This window comes from Apteryx mantelli, chromosome Z, assembly GCF_036417845.1.
Source record: "Apteryx mantelli isolate bAptMan1 chromosome Z, bAptMan1.hap1, whole genome shotgun sequence".
NCBI classification, from domain to species: Eukaryota; Metazoa; Chordata; class Aves; order Apterygiformes; family Apterygidae; genus Apteryx; species Apteryx mantelli.
Genome location: NC_090020.1, coordinates 44,552,664 through 44,579,694, shown reverse-complemented (window position 1 = coordinate 44,579,694; position 27,031 = coordinate 44,552,664). Strand labels below are relative to the sequence as shown.

General features: G+C 42.0%; 1 protein-coding gene across 1 annotated transcript in view; it reads right to left on the bottom strand.

The window, feature by feature from the left end:
* Positions 1 to 434: 434 nt before the first annotated feature.
* Positions 435 to 27,031, bottom strand: part of MCC (MCC regulator of WNT signaling pathway) — a 193,135-nt gene continuing 166,538 nt past the window's right edge. Inside the window, exons 14-18 of the mRNA XM_067316540.1 lie at positions 23,600 to 23,834; positions 18,078 to 18,284; positions 17,000 to 17,097; positions 5,842 to 5,964; positions 435 to 4,919 (exon numbers count right to left, since the gene is read on the bottom strand). Of these exons, the coding sequence (XP_067172641.1) occupies positions 4,739 to 4,919; positions 5,842 to 5,964; positions 17,000 to 17,097; positions 18,078 to 18,284; positions 23,600 to 23,834 (844 nt within the window). The 3' untranslated portion in view covers positions 435 to 4,738. The remainder of the gene's footprint in view (positions 4,920 to 5,841; positions 5,965 to 16,999; positions 17,098 to 18,077; positions 18,285 to 23,599; positions 23,835 to 27,031) is intronic.

Sequence of the window (27,031 nt, the reverse complement as noted above, 5' to 3'; positions counted from 1 at the left end):
ATTAAAAGTTCTTAGCAAATATTTCTCAAGCCTGTACTTGCAGCATGATCCTTAAGTGAGCTGGTATGGCTGCACAGCACTGCAGTATTTGGAAGCACTACTTCAAACGAGCATCAGTGCAGCTGGGTTACTGCAGCACAGTAACATTAAAAAACAAAACAGACCTAGCAGAGAGAGGTGGATTTTTGTTTATTGATTTTTGGTGTGATGCTATATTGCTGTACGTGTTCTAGGATCCAGACCGGCTCAGGTACTGCTGTCCAAAGACGACACTTCCTGTGCAGCTCTGCATGCCTTGCAGAAAAATAGGGGGCCACTGTTTTATTATATGGCTCATGCATGAAGGGGGACCTGTCTTCCTCTTGATTGTTTAAAGCTCAAGAACTTAATCCATTTTCCTCACTGGTCTGTATCTGGTGTGTATCGGTACTAGCTTAGTAGAGAGTATGTACAGCTAATTGTGAGTTAAACCCCATGGAAAGCTGCAGATTTTATTCAACTTCCATTATGTTATCTTGAAGAGCAGTTGCATTGGTCAGTTCTTCAATTTTAGTAGGTAAAATCTGTGACTACCTGTAACATCTTGTACTAATGGCTGTGGTTTTAATTGTTATTCACTGATTCAGAAACTGAAGCACGTCATTTAAGAGGCTATGACTAAACTGACATTTTCTTTTCTACTGTAATTTCTCTGTAAAGTTAAAGTAAATGACTTTATAACTTACTGTAGTTATGAAATATGAATATGAACATTACTGTTTGCAGTGTGAAATGTAAAGCCTGTGCTGCTGGTACAGTGTATTCTTTCATGATAGAATGTTTAAACTAATATTGCCTTAAGCCAATTAGCAGCACTGATTTATATGTATGTGCCAGTAAAAGAAGGCTTTTTTAAAGCCAATTGTGAAGGTGGACAGGGGCCCATCAAACAATGGGAAGCAAAATTTATTTTAAAAGGTGTCTCATGTGTTGAAGAAAGGAAGTATGTCAAGCTTAATCAGTGCTTTTAAAGTATTTATGAAATGAGAGGTTTTGGTCCATATAACTTGTCATTAAAAGAACTGGATGTGTGGAAACAGTTTCATATGTGCTTTTCCATTTCTGTAAAGTTTTCATTGAAACTGTAGAGGGTTTGTGGCAAGTGTTAATGTTCTTGAGCTCAGTTAAAATCACTGACTGGATCTCGCTGACCTCAGCACCTCGTGCCCCCATTATAGTAACTCCTTGCAGTGTCGTAACATCTCCCTTACCAACTTCTAGCGGAGAAGGATTATGGGATTGTGTTACCTTTTAGCAGAACCATTCAGCAACAAGATGACAGGTATGTTGAAGAAATACCCGAAAAAGACATAGCATTAGAAATTTATTCAGAATATAAGAACATTTGTAAAATAAAAGTATTATAAATGTCTCTGTATAAATAAATGCAGTTTTTACAATTCTATATCAAATAAACACAAAATAGCTATTTTACAGCGTCTAGGAAACTAAAAAGCAGCAACACATTTAAAACTAATTCAGTAAGCTGAAAAGTTTCTAAACTTACAACGTATGGTACAGTATTAAATGAGTTTTTAAATGAGAAACTCTTAAAACAGTAGAACAATACTGACATTAATGCAAACTTAGTCGCATGTGCTTTTTAATAGCTAACAGTACATTCAAGCTGGTGAAGATTTATACACTTAATTAGAAAAAGTACTTTTTTTTTCTGAACGCAATGCAAAATAAGGTCTCATGCACTCCGGCAATTTAGAAAGTCAAAAAATAAAATACAAACTAAGATTAATTAATCAGTCAACAACTATTTTTCCTGCTTTGCAAATGTACTATTTCTGCAACAAGTGTTAAGTGAGCTAAGTTGCAGTGATTTGAGATGACTTGCATCAACTGTAAAGTTAAAATGCACACTTGTCTATAGGCTGGTGTTTCAAATTTGCATAAAAGGAATTAGGTTTTTGGCATTTACTCTCAGGATTAGTGCCATTTTAATAGATATGCTGGAACTGCAGCTAACTGCTAAAATATGAAACATGATACCAGTAAAGCTTTCACCGCTCTCCTACCAGCCTTTTCCAGTGTGCCAGCAAATGAAGCAGTAGCTACTTGCTGAGGCAAGCTGCCTTGTTGGTTTGGCAAACAGATAAGCTACTGCAGAGGTTGTGCGATACCAGTCTTGCTGTTCTATCTATAAGCCCCATGGGAAGAAATGGAGAGCGACTTACCTTTAATGATGACGTGATTTATCTAAAACACTCTCGGAGCACAGTTGGCCAGGGAGATGTGCAGTAAGTGTAGTAAACAGCACTTTGTACAGAGTCAGCAAATCATTGCCTATTTAAAGTCCACTGAAGGACACTGCAGCTTTATATTTTTAAATCCAGGTACATTTCATGTTTTCTTAATGTACAATCTTGCCTATAAAGATGCGTTTCAATTCAAATGCTTCAAGCCTAATTGGCTTAACAATTTCTTTAGGTACTAACAAATTGAAAAAAAAATAGAGCCAAAAAGGAAATCCAGTGCAACAATGGTTACTAGCTACCTTAGGTGAAAGGTATTTCACATTGACAATTTGAGATGACTTCCAGTTACTTGTTTCAGATACAAGCAGACAAAACTGTAATTACATTTTTACCAGAGTACACAGTGGATTATTTTCTTCATGTTTCTTCAGAAACAAGTGTGAACAGCTACTACTAAAGCACACATATGGCAAAACACATGTTTCTGTTGTTGACAAAGTTGGCCAAAAAAGAAACATAATGGATACTTGGCAAAACCATAAAGACAGTAAGAAATCAATGTAGCTATTGCCTCAACAGTCTGATTTGCAAAAATTTCCATTTGCATTTTAAAGAATTAAGTGGGAATTGTGCAGTTATCTTAATAAAGAGGACTGACCAAAACCAACCCAAAGGCATCATACCACCTACAACTTAATTTGGAAGTCAGCATTGTCTTAACATACACTACTGCAATGAACCACTTCCAGTGTTGACTTTGTAGCTGGATGTATCAGACTCTAAAGAAGTATCAAGAAGTTATATTGTAAGGAAAGAAGAAAACAGCAGCAACAGTAATAAGAGAGATGGCATGAGCACCAACCATGAGAGTTTCAGTTGTAGACAAGACTTAACAATAATACCATATTCTAAACACAAAGTCCGAGAACTGCTTTGGCTGCCTGGCCTAACCCACGAATAGACAAAACCAGTTCAAGTCCTCTTACAAATACTTCTTTAGTACTAGAAATTGCAGTAACAGATGAAAGAATTTCTTATTGCTCTAAACACACTAATCAAACTTGAGGTTCAGTGCAACGTAAAACAAGTCATATCTTGAACGGAAAGGATAGCTGACTCCTGATATTGGATTTCCTGGAGAAAACAAGGTTTGAAAAATACAAAGGAGAGAAGTAACACAGTAACAGCTGAACAAAGTTATCGGGCTCCGTGCTTGTTTTAACAATGCCAAACTGGCAGTTGTGTTTTATGTGCCTGGTCATGGCTACGTTGAAAAGAAGAAAATTCTATATGAAACTGCTCTTATGTCAGACTCCCATTTTTTGCTCCCTAGAGACATCAACCTCATCTCCATGCTCTGCATAGCCTTCATGACTATTACAGGCCAAAATTTTCAATTCATTTACTTGGATAATATATTAGAATGATGTGACTTACTTAAACAAAAGAAAAGAATGTTAACAGTAACAAAGTTAGCCTAAGAAGCTAAATGAAGACATAACCACTCACATTCTGTTTGTGGTTGTACATCCATACAGATACACATTTCTAGTCTTGTGCATATGTATTTAATATTGAACAGGTACATTCCTAATAAATAAGTACCTTTTTTGGTCAAAAGTATATAAAAAAAAGACATTCTACCTCTTGATCATAGAAAGATGTAATAAAACTATACACATGACAAAGATGGCCCAGCCTCTTAAAGAAAACCTTGGCTATAATGTATTAATAAGAAAATCCATCCGTCTCAGAAAATAATTGCTTACAACATGCAATATCAGGAGATTTCCTATAATTTCTTTCTTACCCAACCTTGGCACAGACTATCTGGCGTGGTGAAACTCACAGCCTTTAGCCCTCTTACAAACTAAGAAATATATCATTATCTTAGTTTCCCGAGATGCCCAGGGTTTCTTGTTTTTTGCCAAACAACAGTTTTTCCTACTCTCTCTGCTCAGTGAGCAGTAGTACTGCAGGTGTGGTGCAAACAGCAAACCAGCCAATCAGCTTAAAGAGACTCCCCCCCCCACCCCCAGTCTGCCTATTTAGTTGATAGCAGCAGCAAGGCTCGAGTACAATACAGAGAGAAGGTGTGTGCAGAGGGAGCTTGGGGATTGGGAGAACTCTCCAGTTATCTCCAAACTGCCTCAAATAAAATCTCTTAACATGTATTATTTTGTTACATGACACTGTTGCCCTTGAGGCATAAGATGGAAGAGAACCTGTATGAGTACAGAGCTAATGACACAGACAATGTACATACTCATGGCATGATAATTCAGGCACTGTCCATTTACATTATTAAAGAGTCCTTGCTTAATGCTTAGGTTCTCCCCATGGCTCCTGGCTGGAGACCTGCAATCCTAGAGATGGTGATGAACTGTGTCTGTGTTGAGGGTCAGAGCTTTTAGAGTTTGAAGCTACCTAAAAACCAGCCTCCAAAAGAAACAGATTTGTAATGGCACTAACCATCCTTGAAAGAGATGCATTCAAAGAGAAGTTTCATTGGTGTGCGGTCTAGAGTTCTCCTCTTCTAGCAACGCTATTCTTTGTTTGAGCATCCTTACTTGTGTTTCATGTCTCTCCACCATGGCCATCATTTGTGACTCCAGTTTCTTCAGCTTGTTTTGATGCTTTTTCTTTGCTTTTTCATAAGCGGCTACCAAGTTACTGTTAGAAATACAAGACAATACAAGACCATTCAACAAAGTTTGCTCACAGCAAACGTTACCAAAAAAAAGCCATGAGGGCACTCCAAAATTTGGGTGCTGATCCTCTTCCTAAAATTTAACTGTATTTTAAAACTCGCTTCCAAATTCATATCAGTGCTAATCTATTTCTTTTGGGCAAGCATGCACCTTTACCAGTAAACGGGTTACTGAAAACACTTTTTTAAACATGGTTTAAAGAACCAGCTAGCGGGTTGCTTATGATGACTTTGGAGAGCACTATCTGGGAATCAGTACGCTACAACATCAATCAGCTAATGTTTTACAAAAAGATTCCCTCACAGCCAGTATCTGCTTACAAAACCCACCATTAAGCAAACTAGTGTTTCTTTCTCTCCCATAAACACAATTAGTGAAAATTACATTGTGAGCTATAGGCTCTTTGCAGGAGGGGGAGCTACAGTCCATAATATTCTCAGTCCATCCAAAGTTACTGCCAATACAAGCCTACTGAGAGCTTACAGTATCGGCTGTACCTCAGTGAGCAATAACACAGGGTTTATAGAAGCCAGTTTGTTAATAAGGAGGCTGGAGCCGAAGGAAAGGAAGCAGTTTTAAACAAAATAACTGCAATGCATAAATCTGACTAGATGGAGAAATTTATATTTTTAATAAACATTTAATAACAACAACTCAATTAAGATTAACTTACTTCCCCCACTCTATTCTTAGTTATGTAGTTTTCAGTATCCTACATGGGAGGTTTATACCCTCTCCCATGTCTAACTATAACCTTCAGGAGTCAATGAATGTGAAGACAAGGGTCCAGAAGCTGCTTATTAAGCTAGGGAGGGGATTACAGTGCATTACCAGAGCACCGCAAAACAATCAATGTTGCAGCCATTTGCTAGTAGATCCTTTACCTGTTTGCCCTTTTAAGGTCATTAACAAATTCTGCAGACTGCTGATGCCTGATTTCACTGCTCTTTGTGAGCCTCTCCAAAGCACTCACTAACTCTTGCACTCTAGCCTTCAGTTTCTTCTCCCTGGATCAGGAGAAAAGGAGTGAGAAAATCATTTTCAAAACAGAAATCACACTCAAACTTGCAAGAGCATGCATGGCAGCCAACAAGTTGTTTCCCTGTGGTAGATTGGCAGGTTGAAAATATTTTCCTTAATACTACTTGGATAATACAGAGTTTTCTTTCTTTTATTTACTTTGATACAAGATTTTAGTTCTTATGTTCAACTCTTCCAAAGATTGATTTTATAAAAGTCACCATTTTGGAATATAGGATCAGAGCTGCAGTAGGCAGAAAAGGTAAAAAAAACAAAAAAAAACAAAACAAAAAAACCCCTTCTCTGATGGATCATGGTCTTGTATGTACTGAATCACACTAACAAATAATTGTGAAGATGTAATGCCTGGCATCTGCCACCACCTGTATCTTGAATGAGATAGTAAAGAAAACTATGAAGAAAAATGAAACAATGGTAATCATACAAAAAATTTAATTAAAAATAGCACACTAGGATTACTATTAAAGTTAATCAAATTTATTTATGAATTACCAGAATCCAGAGAAATTCCATCAGTTTCAGTTACTGCCTCAAATTTACCTAAATAATTTATACCACAGTCTGATTGTAGCTCCCTAGTTTTTATTAGGAGCCAGTGAGTCCAATGCACTTGGCAGCAGGACATAAAAAAGGTTAAGAACAACAAGAGAAGGGAGTACAGACATAAATGGCAAGCACAAGAAATACAGAAGAAATGAGCGCACAGGAATTGTCTTATATGAAATACTCTTCTTTTTTTCCTTCCTATAACCCACAGTAGTGAGGTAACCAACAAAAAATTGCATGAAGAGTGCTGAAATGGAAGTGAGGTACCTCGTGATCTGTGAGACAAAGAAAAAAAAAAACAGCGCAGAAGCTCTGGGGAGGAATGAGCATTAACACTTGGGGTTTAAGCTATCTTTAAAAGGCACCTCCCGGCCCAGGCGAGCAAGCGGGTGGCCTGCGGGTCCGTGACGGCGAGGCCCAGCCCTGGGCCCCTGCCGCGCGGCAGCGCCCAGCTGGGCAGCCCCCCGGGAAGCTCCCAGCCGCCGGGCTGGCGCCTCTCCCACACCCAGACGGGCCGCCCCGGCTCGCGCCCAGGGGCTCTGGAGCGGACAGCAAGGAGCCTTTCTCTGTGACTCACCCTCACGGCATGGGCAGCACAGAGACAAAACTATGAGATTTGAAAAAAAGGGGAACAAAGTCACATTTCGTAAGGCCGAGCCTTACATTTGGGAGCTTTGCATGTATGGAGCCACACGTCTGTGCTTTGCTGCTTAGAACCACCTTGCTGTGATAGGCTTTTCCTTCTGTTTTCCTGGCACAAGTCAGTGTTGCTGAGAGAGTAAATTGGATTTCATCTCAGTGGTAAGGCTACCACTAGCACCCACACAAGCTCACTGAGCCCCTTGGGAACGGACACTCATCGGAGATGGAAAATCCCAACACGAGGGCTCTGCGCTGATGATGCTCACTTCAAAAACAGCAGCTGCGGAAAAAGCCATTACTGAGGCATGATCTGGCTTGCAGACCCTCACTGCTCGAATGGATGCTCCAGAAGAAAAATGCTCCGTACAGTTTTCCAAGCCAAGGCTGCATTTGCAAGGCTGCCAGCTGGGCAAAAAGACCAACCCAAACCAAAATGAACACCCCGATTTGTCAGCGTACTTCATTTTATAGGTGATCATTGAAAACTAGAGAAAAGCACTTCTCCAAACTCAAGCTACGCTGAGACAGCAAAAGACTTTCTCTAGAATTTGCAGAGCCTGACACCAGTTTACTGCCCCAGAGTTTGTGAAACCTGCCGAAGTTCCACTCAGACCATGCTAACACCGTACTCCGAAGCCGCCGCTGCCCTGCCTTGCAGTTCCAAGGCCGGCCTGGCAACGGCAGCATTTTATAGCCAGAGACACAGGCAGCCCCTGTGGCACATTTCACTGTGCCCATCTTCAGCAGCAGAAGGGCTTTGACAAAATAAATCAGGGAAATATTCCAAGCTAGCAATTTATCCCAGCGCACTGCCAACACTTTTTTACTAGACAAACTAAAAAGGACATAAGAGAGCCCTTGTTGATAAAGGATCCTCAGTGTTCTTAATGCATTCTTTCATTAAAGTAACTAACTTTCGAGTTACTTTTTTTTTTCCTTTAAGAGCTCACCATCTTCTACTCCAAATATAAATTTTATTTCTCATACCCTGTTTTAGCTAATAGAAGGACTTAGAACAGTCTATAGTTGAAATTTGTGTTCTGCAAAGAAAACAAACTAAAAAACCCAGGAGTTTCTACTTGCAAAATAAGGTCAAATGAGAACAGATCAGACCCAGCAGAAGTCAGACCTATTATCTACTGTATGCGTGACACCACTGGTAAGAGCCGTGTAAGAACAGAACCGAGCAGCATAAATGTGGTGTTTGCCCGCCCCAAAGACCTGTGCAGCAGGGGCTCTGGAGGAGGCCCAGCAGCCCAGCACCCTCCCCTGCCACCCAGCAGGAACTGCAGCTCGGCCAGAACAAACATTTGTAGTTTTGGGGGGAGGGGGAATGAAGAAGAAAACTAAAAGTCATAGGCTGATTTAACATTAAGTACAAGAAAAGGTATTGGCCTGAAAACACTATGCACTGTCCTGTGGGAGCCACAGTTTATTTTAGCTGAAGTTCATAACACCCCAGCTGTAACAAAAACCTAGTGGACAAGGCACCAGGAAAGAAACAACAAAGACTTGGAGGAAATTTTCCCGCATGATAAAGATTTGGCTGCTGAGTGCTATTCAATAAGACAATTGCATCACCTTTTGTTTCTGTTTCTGCAAACAATCCTCTCAAACAGTAATGTTCACTCTCAACTCAACTGAAATATCTACAATATTTCTTCACATCTGGCCTGTAATATCTTTGTCTTGCTGCTTGCCAAAGAAGCAGGACCAGCGCACTGCTGGCTGCCCCAAGCTAGTTAAACAGCTTCCACATGCCAGTTCTGAGCCATCTAGCTAAACAGGTTTTGGACAAAGGGGTAACGCCTCAGAGCTAGGGGCCTCAAAGGTACATTATACCTGTAAAGCATATGTATTCCCCAATTTGTAGCGGCAAGATCCAGACAGTTCTGTTGCCTTGTCTTGATGTCAAGAAGTCAGTGAAAAGAGCACAGCTGCCTGCTCTTACCTTACTCTCACGGAAAGCAATGCAGCGGGTTGAGAGCATGTGCTGGAGCTCTACATAAACCTCCCCAAATATTGCAAAAACAATACATAGCAATCTAACGCTTCCGGACTTACAACTCCTGCCTAAAAACACATCTATCTATATGTCCTCACTTCAAGAGGCATTTCATCCAGGCATATGGACCCTGTATCAGCAACAGCAAAGGGACAGTAAATACCTTGTTTTAGTCTGGGAAATGGAGATGCAAACACTTGCTTAATGACCATTACATGAAAACTAAGGTTTTCTCCCACAGTGCTGCATCTTCTATTTTAGCAGCAGATCAGAGACCTCAGAGCTGCACCTTGCTGGGCAGTCAGCAAAAGCTCCATCCCTTCATAAAATCCCATGCCTGCTAATGCTGACTGTTTTCACTTCCATTTCTACCTCTAATTAGCTCCGTTTGGGCAGAGAGAATCCTCCTTGTGTCCTTCCAATACTGATCCTTCAGTTTGGCAATGTATGGGAGTGATAATGAATCTCGTGGTGCACTTTGTACCCCCTGCCTGCATTACAGGGTTAGGTGACTTTATGGAGCCCCCAGCACCGCTTCACTTTCCTCATTGCTCTTACAAATCAGCAGGCAATGAAGAATCAGCAAGCCCAGACTTAATAAAACGGAACATTTAAAAATGATAGTCCTATTCATAATGCAGTATCTTTCCAGAATGAGAGCGTCTCAGAACTGCCAACCCGGGCTGCAACTGCATGTCATGCGCCCATACGAACATCGTCCTGATAGGAATAGCTCTGCGGCTGCGGCACGGCCTCCCCCTGCCAGGCAATCTTCCAGAGTCCAGGGAACGAGCTAGCACAGAAGCTCATGTGCCAAATCCACACTGCTACCGTGCCCCTGGGCTGCGACACAGACAAATAGGGATCCTGAGAAAGCACTTTTGTCTGCACTTTGATGGGAAAAAGAGAGGGAGAGGCAAACATTTCCAGAAGAACATGATTTCTAGGATCCCCAAATTCAGTCATTTGGACTGCAGAAGTCAGCACAGTTTTTGCTTTCAACAGTTCCTCTTTTGACTGGCTGCTGGAGTTGCGGAAAACACAACAGTGGCACCTCATGCACTCAGAGAAAACGAGTGCATAACCCAAGTAACAGGGAGCAAGCTCATGATCAGAGAGTATGGTTCACTTGCGCTACAAGGGCTCCCTGCTGCAGGGCACTTGAGAAGTCAGCTGGGGAAATCCCCAACTGCACTGTTCCCAAGGAAAAGCCCAGAACAGGTGTAATCAGAGCCCTACAGCTTACACTCACATCCACTAAAAAACAGTAGGTTCAGTGAAACATCTGATATGCTGGTAACAAAGACAGAATTCTGCGTTCTTTTCCTTCTGGGTTTTTCTAGCCACGTTCAGGTTTTATATGCCAAAATTCTTCCCAGGCAGATCTTCCTGCCCTTGCTCACTTTATCTAGAATTCCCCCACGTTGCAGACAGGAAGCTGCTCTCCCCTGGCTCGCAGGCAGCTTGTTGCTCTGCCCCCGCCTTCACCTGTGCCCAGCCAACTCTTCGCCTGGTGAACAAGCATGAGCCATCACCCCTCCGCACTGTCTGCCTGCGGTCAAGAGCACCCACAGCTCCTGCCAAACCTGCAGCAAAAGAGGAATAACAAGGTCTCTCCGAATCAGGAGGTGAGAGAGGTTTCTACAGCAGGGCCTAGGGAGTTGGGGGCCTTTGGGGCCTGACTACCCTCCATCGTGCCGTGCCCAGGAACATCCTCTCTTCCCCACCAGGAAGCGCTGCCTGCCAGCAGCAGAGCCCATCACAGGCCGGCACCCCCGCCAGAAGGGCACCACTAGCTTCAGCTCACGGCGGCCCATACACAAGGCCACGTCGCAGCAGCCGGCCCAGGGGCTGGAGGCCCCATGGTTGTGCATGCACCCAGGCTGCCCCCGAGCATGAGCACAGCGGGGGCTGGCCAGCCCCCACTCGCGGCACTGGGGGAGGAGGGGAGCATCTCCTGCATGGCCCCAAGCTGCGAAGCCACTTTGAGGGAGAGGCACGCACCACTCTGCTCCCAGGCCCTCTCCCCATATCCTTCTGTTGTCAAAAATACGGCACCCTGCTTCACTTAGCTCTCCTCCACTTCCAGCTAAATAGGATGACACACAGTTTTTTCTAGGCGTTCCACTCCTCTTCTCTCAGGAGATCACAGCTGGACATTTAAAACAAATGCAGATTAATCCTCTTTTCATCAGCAGTTTAAACTAACATCTTAAGTCAGACTTGCATGCAGAATCCCCAAGCCAATTCAAGAGCACGCTTGCCTCACTGCTCTGGGTTGGCCCACTGAGGAAAACACCTAATACATAACAAATTTTCTAAGGAACAACAGAACAACACTACGCAAATGCCAAAAGAGTCTTAAAATTAACCTCTTCAGAAGACGGTGAATGCTTTAAAACACGCTTTGCTGGTGTACAATGTTTTATTACTCTTTACCTGATTGTCAGAAGCTTGGAGCTGGTCTCTGAAATTGGTGGGTATCACACACACGTGTTACCTCGGCAGCAGGGTGACAGGCCAGCAGCGGTCATGGAAACCCCAGGCTGGGAGCAGAAAGGGAGGACAGGCCTGGAGGAAAGCAGCCAAGTGCCTGCCGCTCTCAGTGCTCAAAGCTCCCGTCCAGCTTTGCCAGTCCGACCTGGAAGTTTTCCAGACCTGGAGCTATTTGGAGCTCCCTGTGACAACCACGTCAAAGTGCACAGCAGTGCAGCAATTCAGATAACCACCCAGTGGTAAGGAGAACTACTTATTCCATGTCAAAAATAGAGGAAAAGAAAAATGACAGTTATTTGGGAAGCATGTAGAAAAAATAGCTACCCAAGGCATCTGAGGAGTCTGTCCCTTGTATCACCATGAGTCATTCCCTTCTCGCAGGGAAGCTGCTCCTCGGGAATTTCCACAAACACCCCACGTCTCCTGAGCCCCTCAGGCGGCCAAGGGAAACCACAGCAGGAGGCTGCACAGTCATGAAAAAACCCAGATCCCCGAAATCTGCTGTGGCTGCGGTCCGTGCCAGTGTGAGGCCTGCAAACACTTCAGAGCTCCACATCTCCCTGTTTAATGGATATGATAGTGATAGGACAGAAACAGGCAAACATAACGCAACTCTGACAAAAAGCAGCAGACAAGGCATTAGACAAACTTACCTGTTGCTCCTAAATACCATTGTTCCCCCCCACTTTAGTTGCTGTATGTTCATCCTCTGTTTTGGCCAAACAGAAAGAGAATTTTACTGATTCACTTCCTAATAGACATTTTAAGTCTGAAACATTATCATATGACGGACTTTAGGCCTTCCTGTGTTCATTTCCAAGAGCTAGCCCTGTTGATGATCATGATGGGGCTGGATTTCAGAGATGCTTCTACCTACTCCTGGATCCTGTTATCACAAAAATAGGGGGGCCTTGAAAACCAAGTTAAACTAAGATGTCAACACCCTTGAAGTCTGCAGAAGTTTGAAATAAAAAAGTGGCCTGATACTCCTCCAACTGGCTTTGTGCCCAGAAAGAGTTGCTGCCATGCCTTAGCACAGCTTTCTGTTGAAACAGTTGTTCTCCCAAACCAAGAAGGTTGACACGACACAGATTGTGGTCCTGGGGCAGGCATAAGGGCCTGGGACTACAAAGAGCATTACTGTGCCTCAATACAGAAGCTATTGCAGTATGACAACTTTTCTGTGCGCTACTAGAAAGATAATGGAGTTTCCACTTCTGGAGAGGCAGCACAATAGCTTTGTGCAAAATATAATACCCAGGACATTTTTGTTTAGAGAAGATAACTGCCAGTCCTACTGATTACTACCCTTTTCTATCTACATGGCTACTTCCCCATTGGTAGCATCACTGTCAAGTTTTCTTTTGGTTCAAAAGTCATCAGGCATGGTAAATGTATAGCTTCTCTGCTGTGATGCCAGACGGAAAGTCACCCTTTTGCAAGGTAGATACTGAAACACAGCTAACTGACAAAATTCTCTTAGCTCATATAACCCTGCACAGCAATTAGAGATCATCATTTAGTGCCAAAAATGACCCAACTGAGATCTGACCAGTCTAGATATGAAGCGCTGTGTCCGCCATGACCTATACCTGCTATTGTCACAGTCCTTCCTGCCCAAATATTCTAATGGTTGCAAAGGATTCTTTAAATACATAAATAAAATACAGCTCTGTGCAGACACAAAAGCTATCAGCAAGTGGAAATACAATGAGAGACTGTGGGAGGACCTCAATGATCAGAACATTTCTGCCAAGCCTGGGGAGAGGGAGAAGCTTCGCCCTGGCCAGCTTGGCCATTTTGCACAGACTGAAAGAACTGAGATGGGCGAGAGACTCTCTGTGTCACCTGCGAAAACAAGAGTGCTCCCTCCAGAAAGTTTTCTTATTTCCTCCTCCCTGCCCTATCTAATGCATTTATAACCTGATATGTGCCTATTAAGTCAGAAACTTAAATAAGTAATCTACAGTTCTCCTTTCCCCTGCAGCAGCAGAGCAGAACTTGCCAGCAGAGAACATGTCATTTTAAGGTTCCTCTCAGAGACTGCGTAACACTCCTGGTTTTTGGAGATTCAAACCAGATCCTCTCTCATAAAACTAGCCTCTGGCACAGCCCACAAGGACGTCAGCGCCAGGCCATCAGGCTGCTGGGAATGCATTTTTACTCTCCCAAGAATAAAGTATTTCCTGCCAAAAAACTCATTTATGAATGTGTCAGACTCAAGAAAATGAAGTTTAGAGGCTTCATATCCATTGAAACATTCCAGCAGCCTGTTAGAAAGGAGGGAGGGGAAAAAATTGCTGAAGAATCTTTGGCAGAAAATATTCGCACTTGCCTGGAACAGAATGTGTCCCCAAATCCATAGTCCCAGTCTGCAACACTGGAAACTTGGTAATCTAGACACAACTTTTACAACGTGCAACTTGCAGATAACTTATATTGCTGTTAATTAACACATGGATGGCCATGGAAAAGAAGAGCAGTTTCTGTGGAAAACCCTGAAGATTGGTTTTGATGCTGAACACAGCTATGGGATACCCTGAGTGCTAGAAATACGTAATGAAACAGTAAATGAAGAATTGCTGAATTCCCCCTCCTTTGGATTTCCCCTCGCGGGCACTACCAGTGACACCTCAGGGAGCTCCAAGACGTGGACTCCAGGCCTAAGAGAAAATCTGTGTCTGCAGGGGGAAGACAGGCAACCTTGGCAGACGAGACCGTTCTGCTGCAAAGCCATTTGCAGACCACGAACACACGAATGCTTCCAAACCATGCCAAAACCCAGGCCATAAATGCCTCCTGCAGTTTTATTTGGGTTTCACTCTGTTTCAATTAACTGAGAAAGATGTGACAGCCCTGCAGCAACAGAAGGAAAGAGCGGCAAAGCGGCGAGGGGGGAGCTGCCAGGGCTTCTGCCTTTGGGAAGGCAGCACGGGGAGAGGGGCAGCAAGCAGGGCTGCTGATGGAAATCACACTCTGGGGGAAAGATTCAAAAGCAACTGGGTTTTGGGGAGGTGTCAAGTCTGAGCCCCCTGTCCTAGCAACTGCTGTTCCCTGCACCAGGATCTACTGCCTGGAGTTACAACAGACAGGCCCAATGGCTGGATGTGTGCACTAATTAGAACCAGCAATGAAATACTCCCAAGCGTGTATGTTTAAATACTGCCCCTAGGTTTCAGATTCAGTGTGGAAGCACTCACTAGTTTCACACCTCCCCCCCCGACTCCCCACAAAAACAGTAACTGGAAAAATTATGTTATATTTTAAATACTGGCCCCAGTCCTTTGGTGGGGAAGGAGGGTGCTGGGGAAGCCTCCAGGACCTCCTGGATTATGCAGGGTGCCGGTACTCCTCTTTCCACACAAGTGGAAACAGCGTTGAGGAATTGGCATTTGCTAAGTACAGGGAGTTAAATCCACTTTGTTCCTAAAGATGCCACAGTTACTCCCGACCGTTCTGTGTTGTAGCACTTGCACAGGGTAAAATATACCTCAATTATTTTTAAAACTCCTTTTTGTGAATCTGTGATAATATAAATCTCACTAAGATATCTGAGAGTCCGTTTACACCAGGACCACAATTAAGAACTGCTGGTATTTTTTAGCATAGCTGTTGCTAACCAGGTCCCAGCATGGTTTCCCCAAGCGTTAGACAAACTTTCTACTGGTTTTCAGACAGAAGACTTCAGGGTAAAGAAACTAAGCATTCAGCCTGACTTGGCTGGCACACCGAGTGGAGAGAAAAACGCCTTGTTCACACAGCTCACAGAAACCGTTCTTGGGCCCTGCTGGCAGCAGCAGTCACATTTAGTACAGTCATATTTCCATTACACAGAGAGCCTTCACTCCAAAATTTATGTACAGTTTAATCTGATTATTTTTCTTTCCCATTTCTGCCTGACAAACTGTACTTGCTAGGCCCCTAGCTGGAAATCCATGCTAATCAACTTAAGGCATAGTAGATAAAGCAAAGTTTTTCTCTGTGTAGTCAGCAAACCACATTTCATGACTTTACTCAAGTCTCTGCTAACTAAGGTCGCTGGCATCTTCTTGAAACCAGAGGCAAATAAGAACAACAGGAAAAAGCTACAGCGTGAATGAAGATAGAAAATGCCAGCGGAGCTGCTCACACCAGGACTGGAGCCTGGGGGGGGCGTGGGGGAAGCCAATGGCTCTGTGCAGTGTTTATTTAAATTACTTTGTTGTTGGGTTTTATCCACCCACACACAAATGACAGTTTTGATTTTTTTAACCACAGAATTTTTGTTTCCTGCATCAGGCAAACTAAATATTCAGCAACTGCCAGACTATTAAGCAAATGGTATAAGCTGTATTGATTTTGCAGCCGTAACGATCTCGCATTTTTACATAATGCCTTTTAGGCTTAAGTGTCCCTAGGCACACTACGGGCTGCACCTGTGCAAAAAGTGCTTCAAGACTGAAACGCAACAGCTGTTGGAGAGGACATTTCACCATTACAGAGGGCTCAAAGGCCAGAAAAGCAAAACACACTCTTTCCAGCCAAAATCCTTAGCAGCATTTTAGATAGGTTCAAAATACAATAACTAGGTTAGACATTAGATGGTTATGTCTTACAAAAAGCGGAATATGCATTGAAATGACTACTGAAACAGTGTCTTTGTCATGAATGCTACCGCGTATCTGGTGCAGTGAAAACTGCTGCACAAACACCTAGTTAATGTACAACCGTACTGAAAGCTTTGCCTTAAAACCTGGCTGTTGATAAAAACAGTTTGTCAAGACATCAATTTTTTCTCTTGTCAGAAAGCTAATGTTTCACACAACAGTGTTCCTTTGTAATCGAGCCATGGCTCTGCTTACATACGCAGGGAAGTGAATGCAGTCTCTGACTCACCAAAATCACTGTAATTCCCATGCAAGTTCTAATCTACAACCAACCTTCTTAAACAAAGATCAGAGTTCAAATCCCGTCTCTGCTATCGGCTTTCTGCATGCCCTCAAGAAAGCCATGTTGCTGGTTTTGTCCTCATATTCCTCCTGCCTAAATTTGGAACAATAATTCCCAACATTTCAAAGGTTTCTTAAGGATCAAGGATTTGAGAAAAGCTTTATGACACTGGAGATGAGCACCATGGAAGGACTTTAGCTACTGAATAACAATAGCAGAAGGAAGGGGAAGGTTAGAAAAACAAACTTCGATCCTTTTCCTTCTCAAAGGAAAAATCTGTGATAATTCTTAAAATCATTCCGGGGTACAAGTTAAGGCTCAGAACTAAATCTCGCCCGAGACCTACAGAACAAGTCATGCCTCCAGTAAAGGGAATTGCTTACCTCCTGAGAGCGTTTGTCAGTTCGGCAGTCAGTTCACTCTCACTGTACGGTCTCAGCTCAGCTAATGTTAACGGTGTTGAGGTGCCATCGCTGCATTCCTGAGAAATGAGGCAAGATTATCTAATTTGAAGGTACTTATTATCTTAACAGAAGAACTCTGAAAACCTCTAAATTCCCATCTACTTTAAAAATGGAGGTGCAATAAACATCACAGTGTCACAAAAACATGGCAGTGTATCAATATACCAAGAAAGAGACTACCAGATTAACACTCTGAAGATCCTTCTATATCTCTTCCAAATCACCACAGTGCACTGATTTGCAGAATTTGATTATAGCTAATTCCTGGTGCCTTACATGCTTTTGACACCACACTTGAAGCAAAGCAGCACAGGATCAAAAAAATTCAGATGATGCTTCGCCAAAAACACTTAAATAAGAAGGACACAGTCTTACAGCAGTTCTGTTTTCGTTTTTATATACATTAGTGAGGTTTTATGGGGACACAGCACTAAAAAAACAGGATTCTTTAGGTTCTTTTAGGTATCACTATTTCTTCATGCAAATTATGAATGAAAATGCAGAAATCTGTTTATTTTATATTAAGGGGAAAAATATTCATTCTCAAATCATTACAGACTGATTTGCAAAAAGAGATTATAATTACAATGCTCTAGCTGCTTCATAGAAAAATGACCTCCAATTTATCACATTTTGGGTTTGAAGTCTTGGAGGGAGGGAAGGGGAAGGGTGTTTTGCTTAGACCTTCAACCACTATCTGCTTCCAAGGGCAGGCAACAAGCAAGACACAACATGCTCAACCACAGCAGCTTGTATGTTAGTTGTGAATGGCTTTGTTGTACTCCTCCCGCAAATGACAACTTTATTCCCAGGTTTAACAGTAATTCTGCAAAGTGCTCATAAATCACAGGATGGAAGGAACCATCTAACAACTGGAGGAAAAGACGTGCACGTATAGAAGAAGAGCAGAATGATTAACATGCTAAATATTGTAGAGAGGAAGGGGCACAATAAACTGTGTTTACACTGGTTTTGGAGACTTGCTTTAATTCCTGACCTTGCCCAATTTGTCTTTGCTGCCACTGCTGGTAGAGCTGAGAGACCTCATTCTCTGCTCTTTTTGCTCTTCCACTTCAGACTTCAAGTGCTCGATGTGGACGAGGTAGGCCTGTTCCTGGGCCTCTCGGGTACTCAGTTTCAATTCCAATGCCTTCTTCTCTTTCTCTAGCAGATAAAGCTGAGCCTTCAGCTCTGCCATCTCCTCCTGTGGAAGAAAAATTATCAGCATGCTGCTTCATAGGATTACATACCCAAAGGAAGGCACATCCAAACAAGGGATTCATTCACTCCTATTACTTAAGAGTGTTCTTTCAACAAAGAACACCGTCAACATCTAGAAGGCTTTTTTTTATTGAATATGACCACATAGCATATTTGTTAGCAAAAGTAACTGAAAAACATTGCAAAGCTGAGACTCAAAGGGCTACTATACCTTGAGACGAAGTATCAGGAGCTGTGCCATCCCTTAGTCAGTCTCTCAGAAATAAACACAGAATCACTAGACCAGCTGATGTGCCAAAATTAGAGTATCACGGATCTGAGAGTATTGCCACAGCTGCTGCAGTTGTTGTGGTTCCACCTTACCCTTCAGAGACTGTTGCCCCACAAACAGGAGTGTCTGATCTGCTGTGAAAGAGCTCCCTAAGTGTCACAGTTTCCAGGCAATTGATAAATAAGAATCAGTGTCTGTTTATCTCATTACACTGGAATGAAATTTGAGGGACTAGCAGAGCAAATACAGACCATACTGCCAGCTCCTGTGGCAGAATGAATTAGCCCAAAAGGGCAACAGGGGTATGGCATTATCAGATGTCCCATTTTAACCTCCCTTCTCAAGATGGTCAGAATCCCAACTATACACAATTCCAGGTCTATTAAATTTGTACTAGCTTACATTCTTCCCTAAATATGATCCATGAAAGACGGAAAGTGGCACTTCATGAAAAGAAGCTCAATTCTGAGAGCTGGTTCTTGTGTTCTGCCACTCTGATAGTTATGACAGGGCTGTCAATTATTGCAACCTAACGACAGCTATGCAGGGACAGACTTCTGCTTTAACATCTGCTCTCTGACAGCGGCTCACAGAGTTGCCTGGGCAGAAGTATAAGAACAAGGCAAGAGCACAGCGGCCTGCCTTTCAGCCCATGCTCCCGGCCTCCTGTGAATCGCAGCTGACAGGCTTCCTGAACCAGAGGGCTCTTTGTGTTTAACAGCTCTTGAGAAAAGCTTCTTCTATGAAATGTCTAGTTATTTTCTGAACCTATGAAAAACCAGCATCTGCAAAATACTTTGAGAAATAGTCCTAAAACTTAATCTATATTATATATTAAAAACCCACCACCAAACAAACAAACCAACTCTCAAACCAAAAGCCCCAGAAGTTTGTTCTCATTTTTGAGCTTGTCACACACTAGTTCACTTCATGGGCTCTAACACTGAGTTCACACAGCTGTTTTCTGTATTACAGTTCAGTTCTAGACTTGTTCACTTTGTAAACATCTCTGAAAGAAACAAGTTCCTTGTTATGTGGCCAGTCTATAAACAAATCACTTTTTTTTTTTTAAACCAGAAAGCATATTCTAGGTCACGAAAGTCTCAGAAGTGTCTTATCTTATCCTTCAAATATAATTCTCTTTGCATGATATCCACTGTTAACAAAGACCATATAAACAAAAATCTTGGCACATATTTAGACTAACTTTCTCTGTAGAAGACTCTCCAGATTAAGTGCAGGAAGTACTCACAGATGTAGTACAGTTAGAGCAATCACAGGTAATCATTGGCTTATTCAGCAATACCAACCTTGCAAAAATAAAAAACACATCCCAAAAAACCTCCAGGCTTGGAAAGGTTAATATGAGCTTTGAATTAATTCCTTTATTCATCTACCTATAAATGAATTGAAGGCTGGAAGCACAATCAGTTTCATTCAGTGTGATTTACAGAAATTCAGTTGTTAGGCAGACCTACCATCAATTTTCTTTGTCAACAGGAAAAATGTAAATAATATTGTTAAATAATGATGGAGAAAGTTAAGTTATAGGAGCTGAACTGGATTGCCTGGTATGCTTAAAGCATAGGCATTGAGCTTCTTAAGCCTCTCTTTATAAAGCCATTAATCTACTTAGTGAAGGCTGAGAAGTAATTTGAGCAGTTTTTTGGCACCGACGTGAGGAAAAGATTTTCTTGACAGGGGGCTATAGTCTACCTATATGGGAGAGGCATGACAAGATCTTTGAAGGCTGAAAGCTGAAGCTAGGCAAATTCAGTCTAAAAATAAGGAACATTTATTTTTTTAAAAGAAAAAGGGGAATTTAACCACTGGAACAATGAATCTATGGAACTGTGTTCTTCATCATCCAAAGTTTTAACTTAAAGACTAGATGTTTATCTATACCACGTTTTCTAGCTCAAAATTAATTCAAGGATCAATGGTGAGGAACTCCTTAACACGAGCATGCTCAAAATTAAAATTTGTGTTGGATGCACTCATGTCAGAAGAATAAAACAGCAAGGACTCTTACATGGCAAAAGTTCCAGAAAGTCATGGAAAGGAGCTCCAAGAGGATCACAATACACACAGTAGAATATATCATCTTTCAGAAGTAAAACAAATACCAGAGCGGATAAAGGACACGTGAAGTTCTGGTTAACTATATTTTACTTTGAGCACAAAATGCTTTAACAAAGGACTCTTAACATTTTCAGCAGAGAGACTGTAGTCTCAAAGCACATTACAAGCAATATTATCACCATCTGTATACAAAAGAGGAAAAAAATATCAGAGAAGAAAGCTGAGACTTCTTATCTAGATTCCGAGTCCACTGAAATGCAGAAAAAGGCTGCAAACTATGACTTGTTTACACCCATCAAAAGTAATCTCCTTGCTAACTGGGGCATGACAACAACAACCGACCTCAAAGCAAGACCCACTGAATGATGACAAACAGCAGACAAGAATATTTTTGGAAACATGGTTAATTATTGCTTGAAGCACAGAATTGGATTTTATAGAAGTACTGGTGGACCTACTAGGCTTTATACACTGGATCACTAAGAGAATAAACACAGCAACATTACACACTGGAAGAGAACAAAATATGAGGCTTCCTGACACTACTCCTAAGCCATCTTTTTATGGACCAGATTCATCAATAATAAAGAATGAATGGTATAACATCATCAGCACAACACATAGATGCAAGAAGCAATATAACTCATGTGGTGATCAGTTTTTAATGGGAGTCATAAATGAAAGGTGCTGAAAGACACAGCAGAGGTTCCAACACAGATGCATGTTTCAAGAACACGGCAGCAGATCAGAAGACCCAAAAATGTAGAAAATCCTTGAGTAGCCCAGTCAGACCTTGCTAAAAATGGAGGGAAGGGAGTGAACACATTAAAGAGATACTACATGACAAAGTCCTCCACAGCACAGATGAGACTATTTGCTTCAAGTAAAACAAAAAAAATACCATAAGGAAATTGAAATTCTCCAATCATCTCAGAAGAAGGCAGATAAATATGCTATTTTATATGAGCTGCATGTTCCAAATAATAGACATGAATAATAAACTCAGAGGTGAAAGCATCCTTGTGATCTGCCCTTCAGTTCATCTCTGCTATAGCTCATCAAACATACGAGTTGCTTGCAAAGCAGACCTGAGCAGAAATCATGGATGATAATCAGGCAGCACTTCTTCTTGGACCCAAAGTATGCAGAGCACAGCTCTGCCTATTTGCCTTTTGTAATGCTTCACACAGAGAAGAAAGGTGGGAGTCTTCAATTTCTGTAGCAGGAGAGTGGTTATCAACAAATGCTTTCCAAGCTTCGACAAGCATGAGACTTTTCACCACATGTCCCTTTCAGAAACTTAGAAATTTTCTGCAGCTGTGAATTCCCACAAAGTACAACAAATGACAACCAACAGACTGCTGTCAGTTCCTCCAGGTCTGAAAGGACTGACATTGACTCCAGCCACCTACATAAAATGTGTATCTATTCCAGGCTGCACTGCACACAAACCATCAAGATATTATCATCTTCTGGGGACAATTCCTGCAGTGAAAACCCAGTGTGCTAGGTCTAGTTATGAGTGGAAAACACATGTCAAAAGGCAGTTGATCATTTAGTGCCTGAAAGGATCGCTATCACTCAAAAGTGTGCCAGAAATCATGATATGCAACTATTTGTGTTCCTGCCAAGTTAGGGAACACCTGGGCATTAATCACAGGGATAGCTCTGTAGTTTGCCCTTACCAATCAATTTAAAGCTAGAGGTGAGTATGGTGTACAAGACATTTCAGCGAAGATCTGGAGACAAAGAAGGAGAATGAGAAGTATGATGTTTGAAATACACATCTAATAATTTGCAAGAGTCTTTCAAACAACTAATATAACTTTAAAACTTCTGAGTGTTAAGTTACCAGGGAATCTTTTTCTCTGGCCTGTAAATATTAAACACTGTAATGCAAAATTAAGTTTGTCATCAGATGGAAAGGCAGCACCACTAAGAATACCATTATCTGTACTAAGCTACCAACTAGCCAACACTATCAGATCTAAACAAAAATCTATACATTTAGGAGCTTTCAAAATTATTAGGATTTGCTGTCCCAGATGATGCCATCACCTAACATATCTGCCATTAGTTCACTACAGCAGGACTTGTGAAAACAGAGGAGTTAAACTTACTTAAATTGGACTAAAACCAGACAATTTCTGAATGCAGACGCACACTTGCATTGCCTTTAATATGTTCCCACGTTTTAGTTCACCTCTCTAAATTTACAAAGCCAATACAGAAGCCAGGTTTAAAATGATATAAGGTCTATACCTGGTTGGTAAAAGTCGGTCTGTCCAGATCTCAACTTTACAACTGGACATATAAAGCAGGCCTGAGGTAGCAGTGTATTCTCCTAAAACCTCTGCTATTGCAACTCATCACCATATATCCTTTGTCCCTACTCTAAACTGAGCTACATATTGAAGCAAAGCATCAAGAGCAGCTCTAGACTAGTAACCGCTTGAGAACATTAAGGATGATAGCTTTTGACAGACCATTCTTCCTCCTAGGGCAATATTAAAAGGAGGTGAATTTGTTCTGCTTCAGTTCACAAATACTGGAGATGCACATTTGCAAGCTTCTAAGTCAAGTAATGAACTGTTTCATGGGAAGTGCTGTATCATACTTTTGGTCACCCTCAAGCAACTTGGCTGCCCTATCTCTTAGAGAGAGCATCTGGTTTGTCAAGGAGAACATTCCAAGTTTAGAGCCATGGATGAAGTCTTTGCCTAATTCAAAACACAGATCTCGTCACTGCTAATGCTTTGCCTTCTGTCACTTTCTGACTACTGGAAAGCAATTTTCAGCCCTGCTTATTTGCTTCAACAAAGTAACCCTTTACCACCCAGGGATCACTATCATAAACCTCCCATAAGTGTGACTCTCTTAGCATGTTTTGCAGCACAGAGGGATTGCCAGCAGCACAGTTAGCCTGTTAGAAATAAAAAAAATACCTTCATTGCCATAAGTTCCTGCATCAAGACTGCATTTTCCAGGTCTAGCCTCTGGCTGTCTCCACGAGGTTTAACATCATAACTAAGGGGATCAATGTGGATGCTTTCCAGCTCCAGCATTGTTAGCTTCACTGCTGCCCTGTCATTCTTCAACTGCTGTATATAATCCTTCAACCGCTGCTCATCCTCCTTTGTAAACTCTGTATCACAACTGCTTGCAGTTGAGCTGGTAGTACTGGAAAGAGAAAGAACAGCATTAAAATACACTGGGAATCAGAGCTACGTTTTTGTATGAAATACCTTCCCAATACTTGGGATTTGTTTTCATCAACACATGCATAAAGTTCACAGAAAGGACACAGGTACTGTTGACTGGATGTTGCAATGTTCAAAAGATGCAGAGAGGTATGACAAATGCAGAAAAGAAATTTAATTCTTCAAGCTGTGTGAGAAAATCAAGTCAGTGGCTACTTCTCTGCAAAGCCAGATATTTAGCGACATGTAATTGAATTAGATTTCCTGGAACAGTGACTTGTGAAACATTTTTTTTTTTTAATTAAAAAAAAAGAAAAATGCTACTTAAGATTTCTCAGGAATACCCTAGCAGGGAAAGCCTCTGGGTGCTGCTTTGCTACTGTCTCTTCATCTTTTTTGTTATGAAGCATCTGCTAAGAAAAGAGAATCAGCCCAACCCTTATTTATATCTGCTGATGGTAATACCAATTATCTGGGGAATTTTTTAATGGACACCTGTAGGAATCAACCCGAGAAAAATCCACTGGCAGATGTCAGACGACAGCATCTTTCAATTCATGATAAGGTTAATTTCACACAACACCAAAATCCCGTCAGGCCTGCAGGGGTTTAAAACAAGCCCATAATTTAGCAGGATTTTTAATAAAAAGTCATCAGGCTTGATGGAGCATTCCTTTTCTAAGGGCATGGTTTCAAACGAGCGACTGCCCATTAGCCTGCGCCACAAATGTTTACAAAGCAATTCTACAAAGGGAAAACCAATGTCTTGGTAAGAGCGCGAGTGCCTCAGTGCTGCATCCCCACCTATATGCATGCCAGTGCTGTAGGGGGCTGAGACCGACACAGCCCTAAGCATTCCAGGGCTGAATATAGTTGCAATAACACTAAAAGGAAAATAAAATGCCCTGTTTCTATAACCTCATTCAAAGCTGCCTACTGTCTCCTGAGGACCTGTAATCAGCTGCTGGGTGAGGGATAAGTCATCCATTAACTGTGCTTGTCTGGAATGCTAGATGATCTCAGTTATCAGCAGGGGAATAAATCACTTTCTGTATCAAATTGCACTGTTGTTCAACATTTTTGGAGGAAGAAAAAGCCCCACCCACTACATGCTGTGAGAGTCAGAACAATCTCCTAAAATATATTATGCATGTGAGAAAAGATAGTCTTGATTTTTCTCTTTTCCTTCAGCTATACCTCAGCTAAAGCTATGCTAATTTTAAAGTGCCTCAGATAATTGCCAATGAATCTTTCCACAAATTCCAAGCACAGTCTTGGAGGAGAAAGAGAATTGGCAGATCTACAAAGATTTCTCAAAATCTTTCCCCCTTGTGAAATATCACATTACAGGTCTTTACTACATTTTTCTGTTAATTTCATATTATTCCTTCCTTCTCTTCGGGATAATAGGTGCCATATTTATCTGAAGTGCAAACCAGTCTCTGCTTTCATTTTCATCCATTCCCATCTGCAGTCAAGCTAAAAACACCCTGTATCTATACTTAGAAATTCTTCCAGGTTGAAATTTTTGTTCATATTTGGTTCTTCATCAGAGAATCTCAAAACACTTTATAAACATTGCTTTACTGAGACTAACGGCACCCTTCTGAAGTAGATACTGATAAGGAAAAACGGGGATAGATGATATAAGAGATACTTAATTCTACACTGAGTGGTATTGCAAGTTTCCTCAGCACCCAGAGACTTCGCAGAGTTTTTTTGGACTAAATGTAAAACGGCTGTTGTTGGAGAAAGAATAGCCCTTAAAGTCTACACAGGCTTCAAATTTTGGGACACAAGCAGCTCATCTTAGTTTTCCACTTATGAAGAAAAGAAAATCTAGCCCTCCCATTGGGAATGAAACCTGAGCACAAATGCTGGAAGTCTATTATTGTGGTATATTGTTGTGTTGTTGAACCTCATCCTCACAGGATATTCACAGGTCTGGCCCTTGAAGACCTACGGCTATACACGTAGCCTTTTGTGGAGAGCAGCCCAAGCCGAGGAAGGCAGCCTGGGCGGTTGCCAGCAATACTCAGGCTGCTTTTACTTCAGTCCTGGCTGCCTGCCTGCCCGTCTGCAGCTGAGCTGGCTCCTCTGCTGAATTGCTAGCATGCTTTTTTTGTTTGCTTCTTTTTTTGAATAAGGTGAGGGGAGTTTAATGGAGAAGGGGTCTCAGCTAGCCAGCCCAACAAGAAGGGACAAGCACATTCCCTCTCCCCCCACATTTTGTAGCAAGCCCCCGCTGAGGAACCAAGGAGCAAAGCAGCAGTTTGGGCAGCAGCAAGCAGGGGCAGGGAGCCTAGCCCTGCACTTGCCCTCCTTGCCTTTGAACTGCTGCGAGAACCAGGCTGTGCGAGGAGCCACTAAGATATGCTGCAGTGTTGCTGAGCTCCCACAGCACAGCGCCCTGGCGGCAGCATTCCCCCAAAAGCCTGGACACCAGGACTCTCCGCAACCATAATGCTGGCCCGTTCCTGCTCCAGGTAAGTACCCACAGCTGGTGTGCACATCAGCCACAGTTTCAGGTACTGCTCTTGCTTCTAATGGCCATCAGGGCAAAGGAGAAGAGACTGACCCAATGCATATGTAGCGTGATGCATCTATCCAGAAAATACATGGAGCTGCTGCAATAAGTGTGCAGCGTTTCTCAGTTCTCAAGCAGGTAGGTAGGGACAGGCAGGAGTCACAGTTTCATCACAGCAAGAGAGGACACACCAGTCTGCACCTTCTCCCAGCTGCTGTATTCAGAACAAGCAAAGAGAAATGTTCTGCCCACTCGCTTCATTCCTCAAGTCTGACACAATGATGTCATGCCTGGATGATGTCAAATTAATTTTCATATACAGCCTATAGAAAAACACAGGCTGGTATAGTACTGTTGGCAGATTTATTTGCCAGCATATATATATGTGTGTGTGTGCGTGTGTGTGTGTGTGTGTGTGTGCGAGCATGCATGTATATATACACACACACATTCACTCACACACATAAATATTTATATGCAGTGCATGGATATAAACAAATCTTCCTAGAGTGTCTTTGAGTGTATCATTTTTCGTATGCTACAAAATTTTATCCTTATGACCCTACATAGTCTTTGGTTAATCTGTTAAAAAAAAAAAAAAAATCAAGCCAATAAATAAATCTGCAATTCAGCAATGGTGCAGATAATGC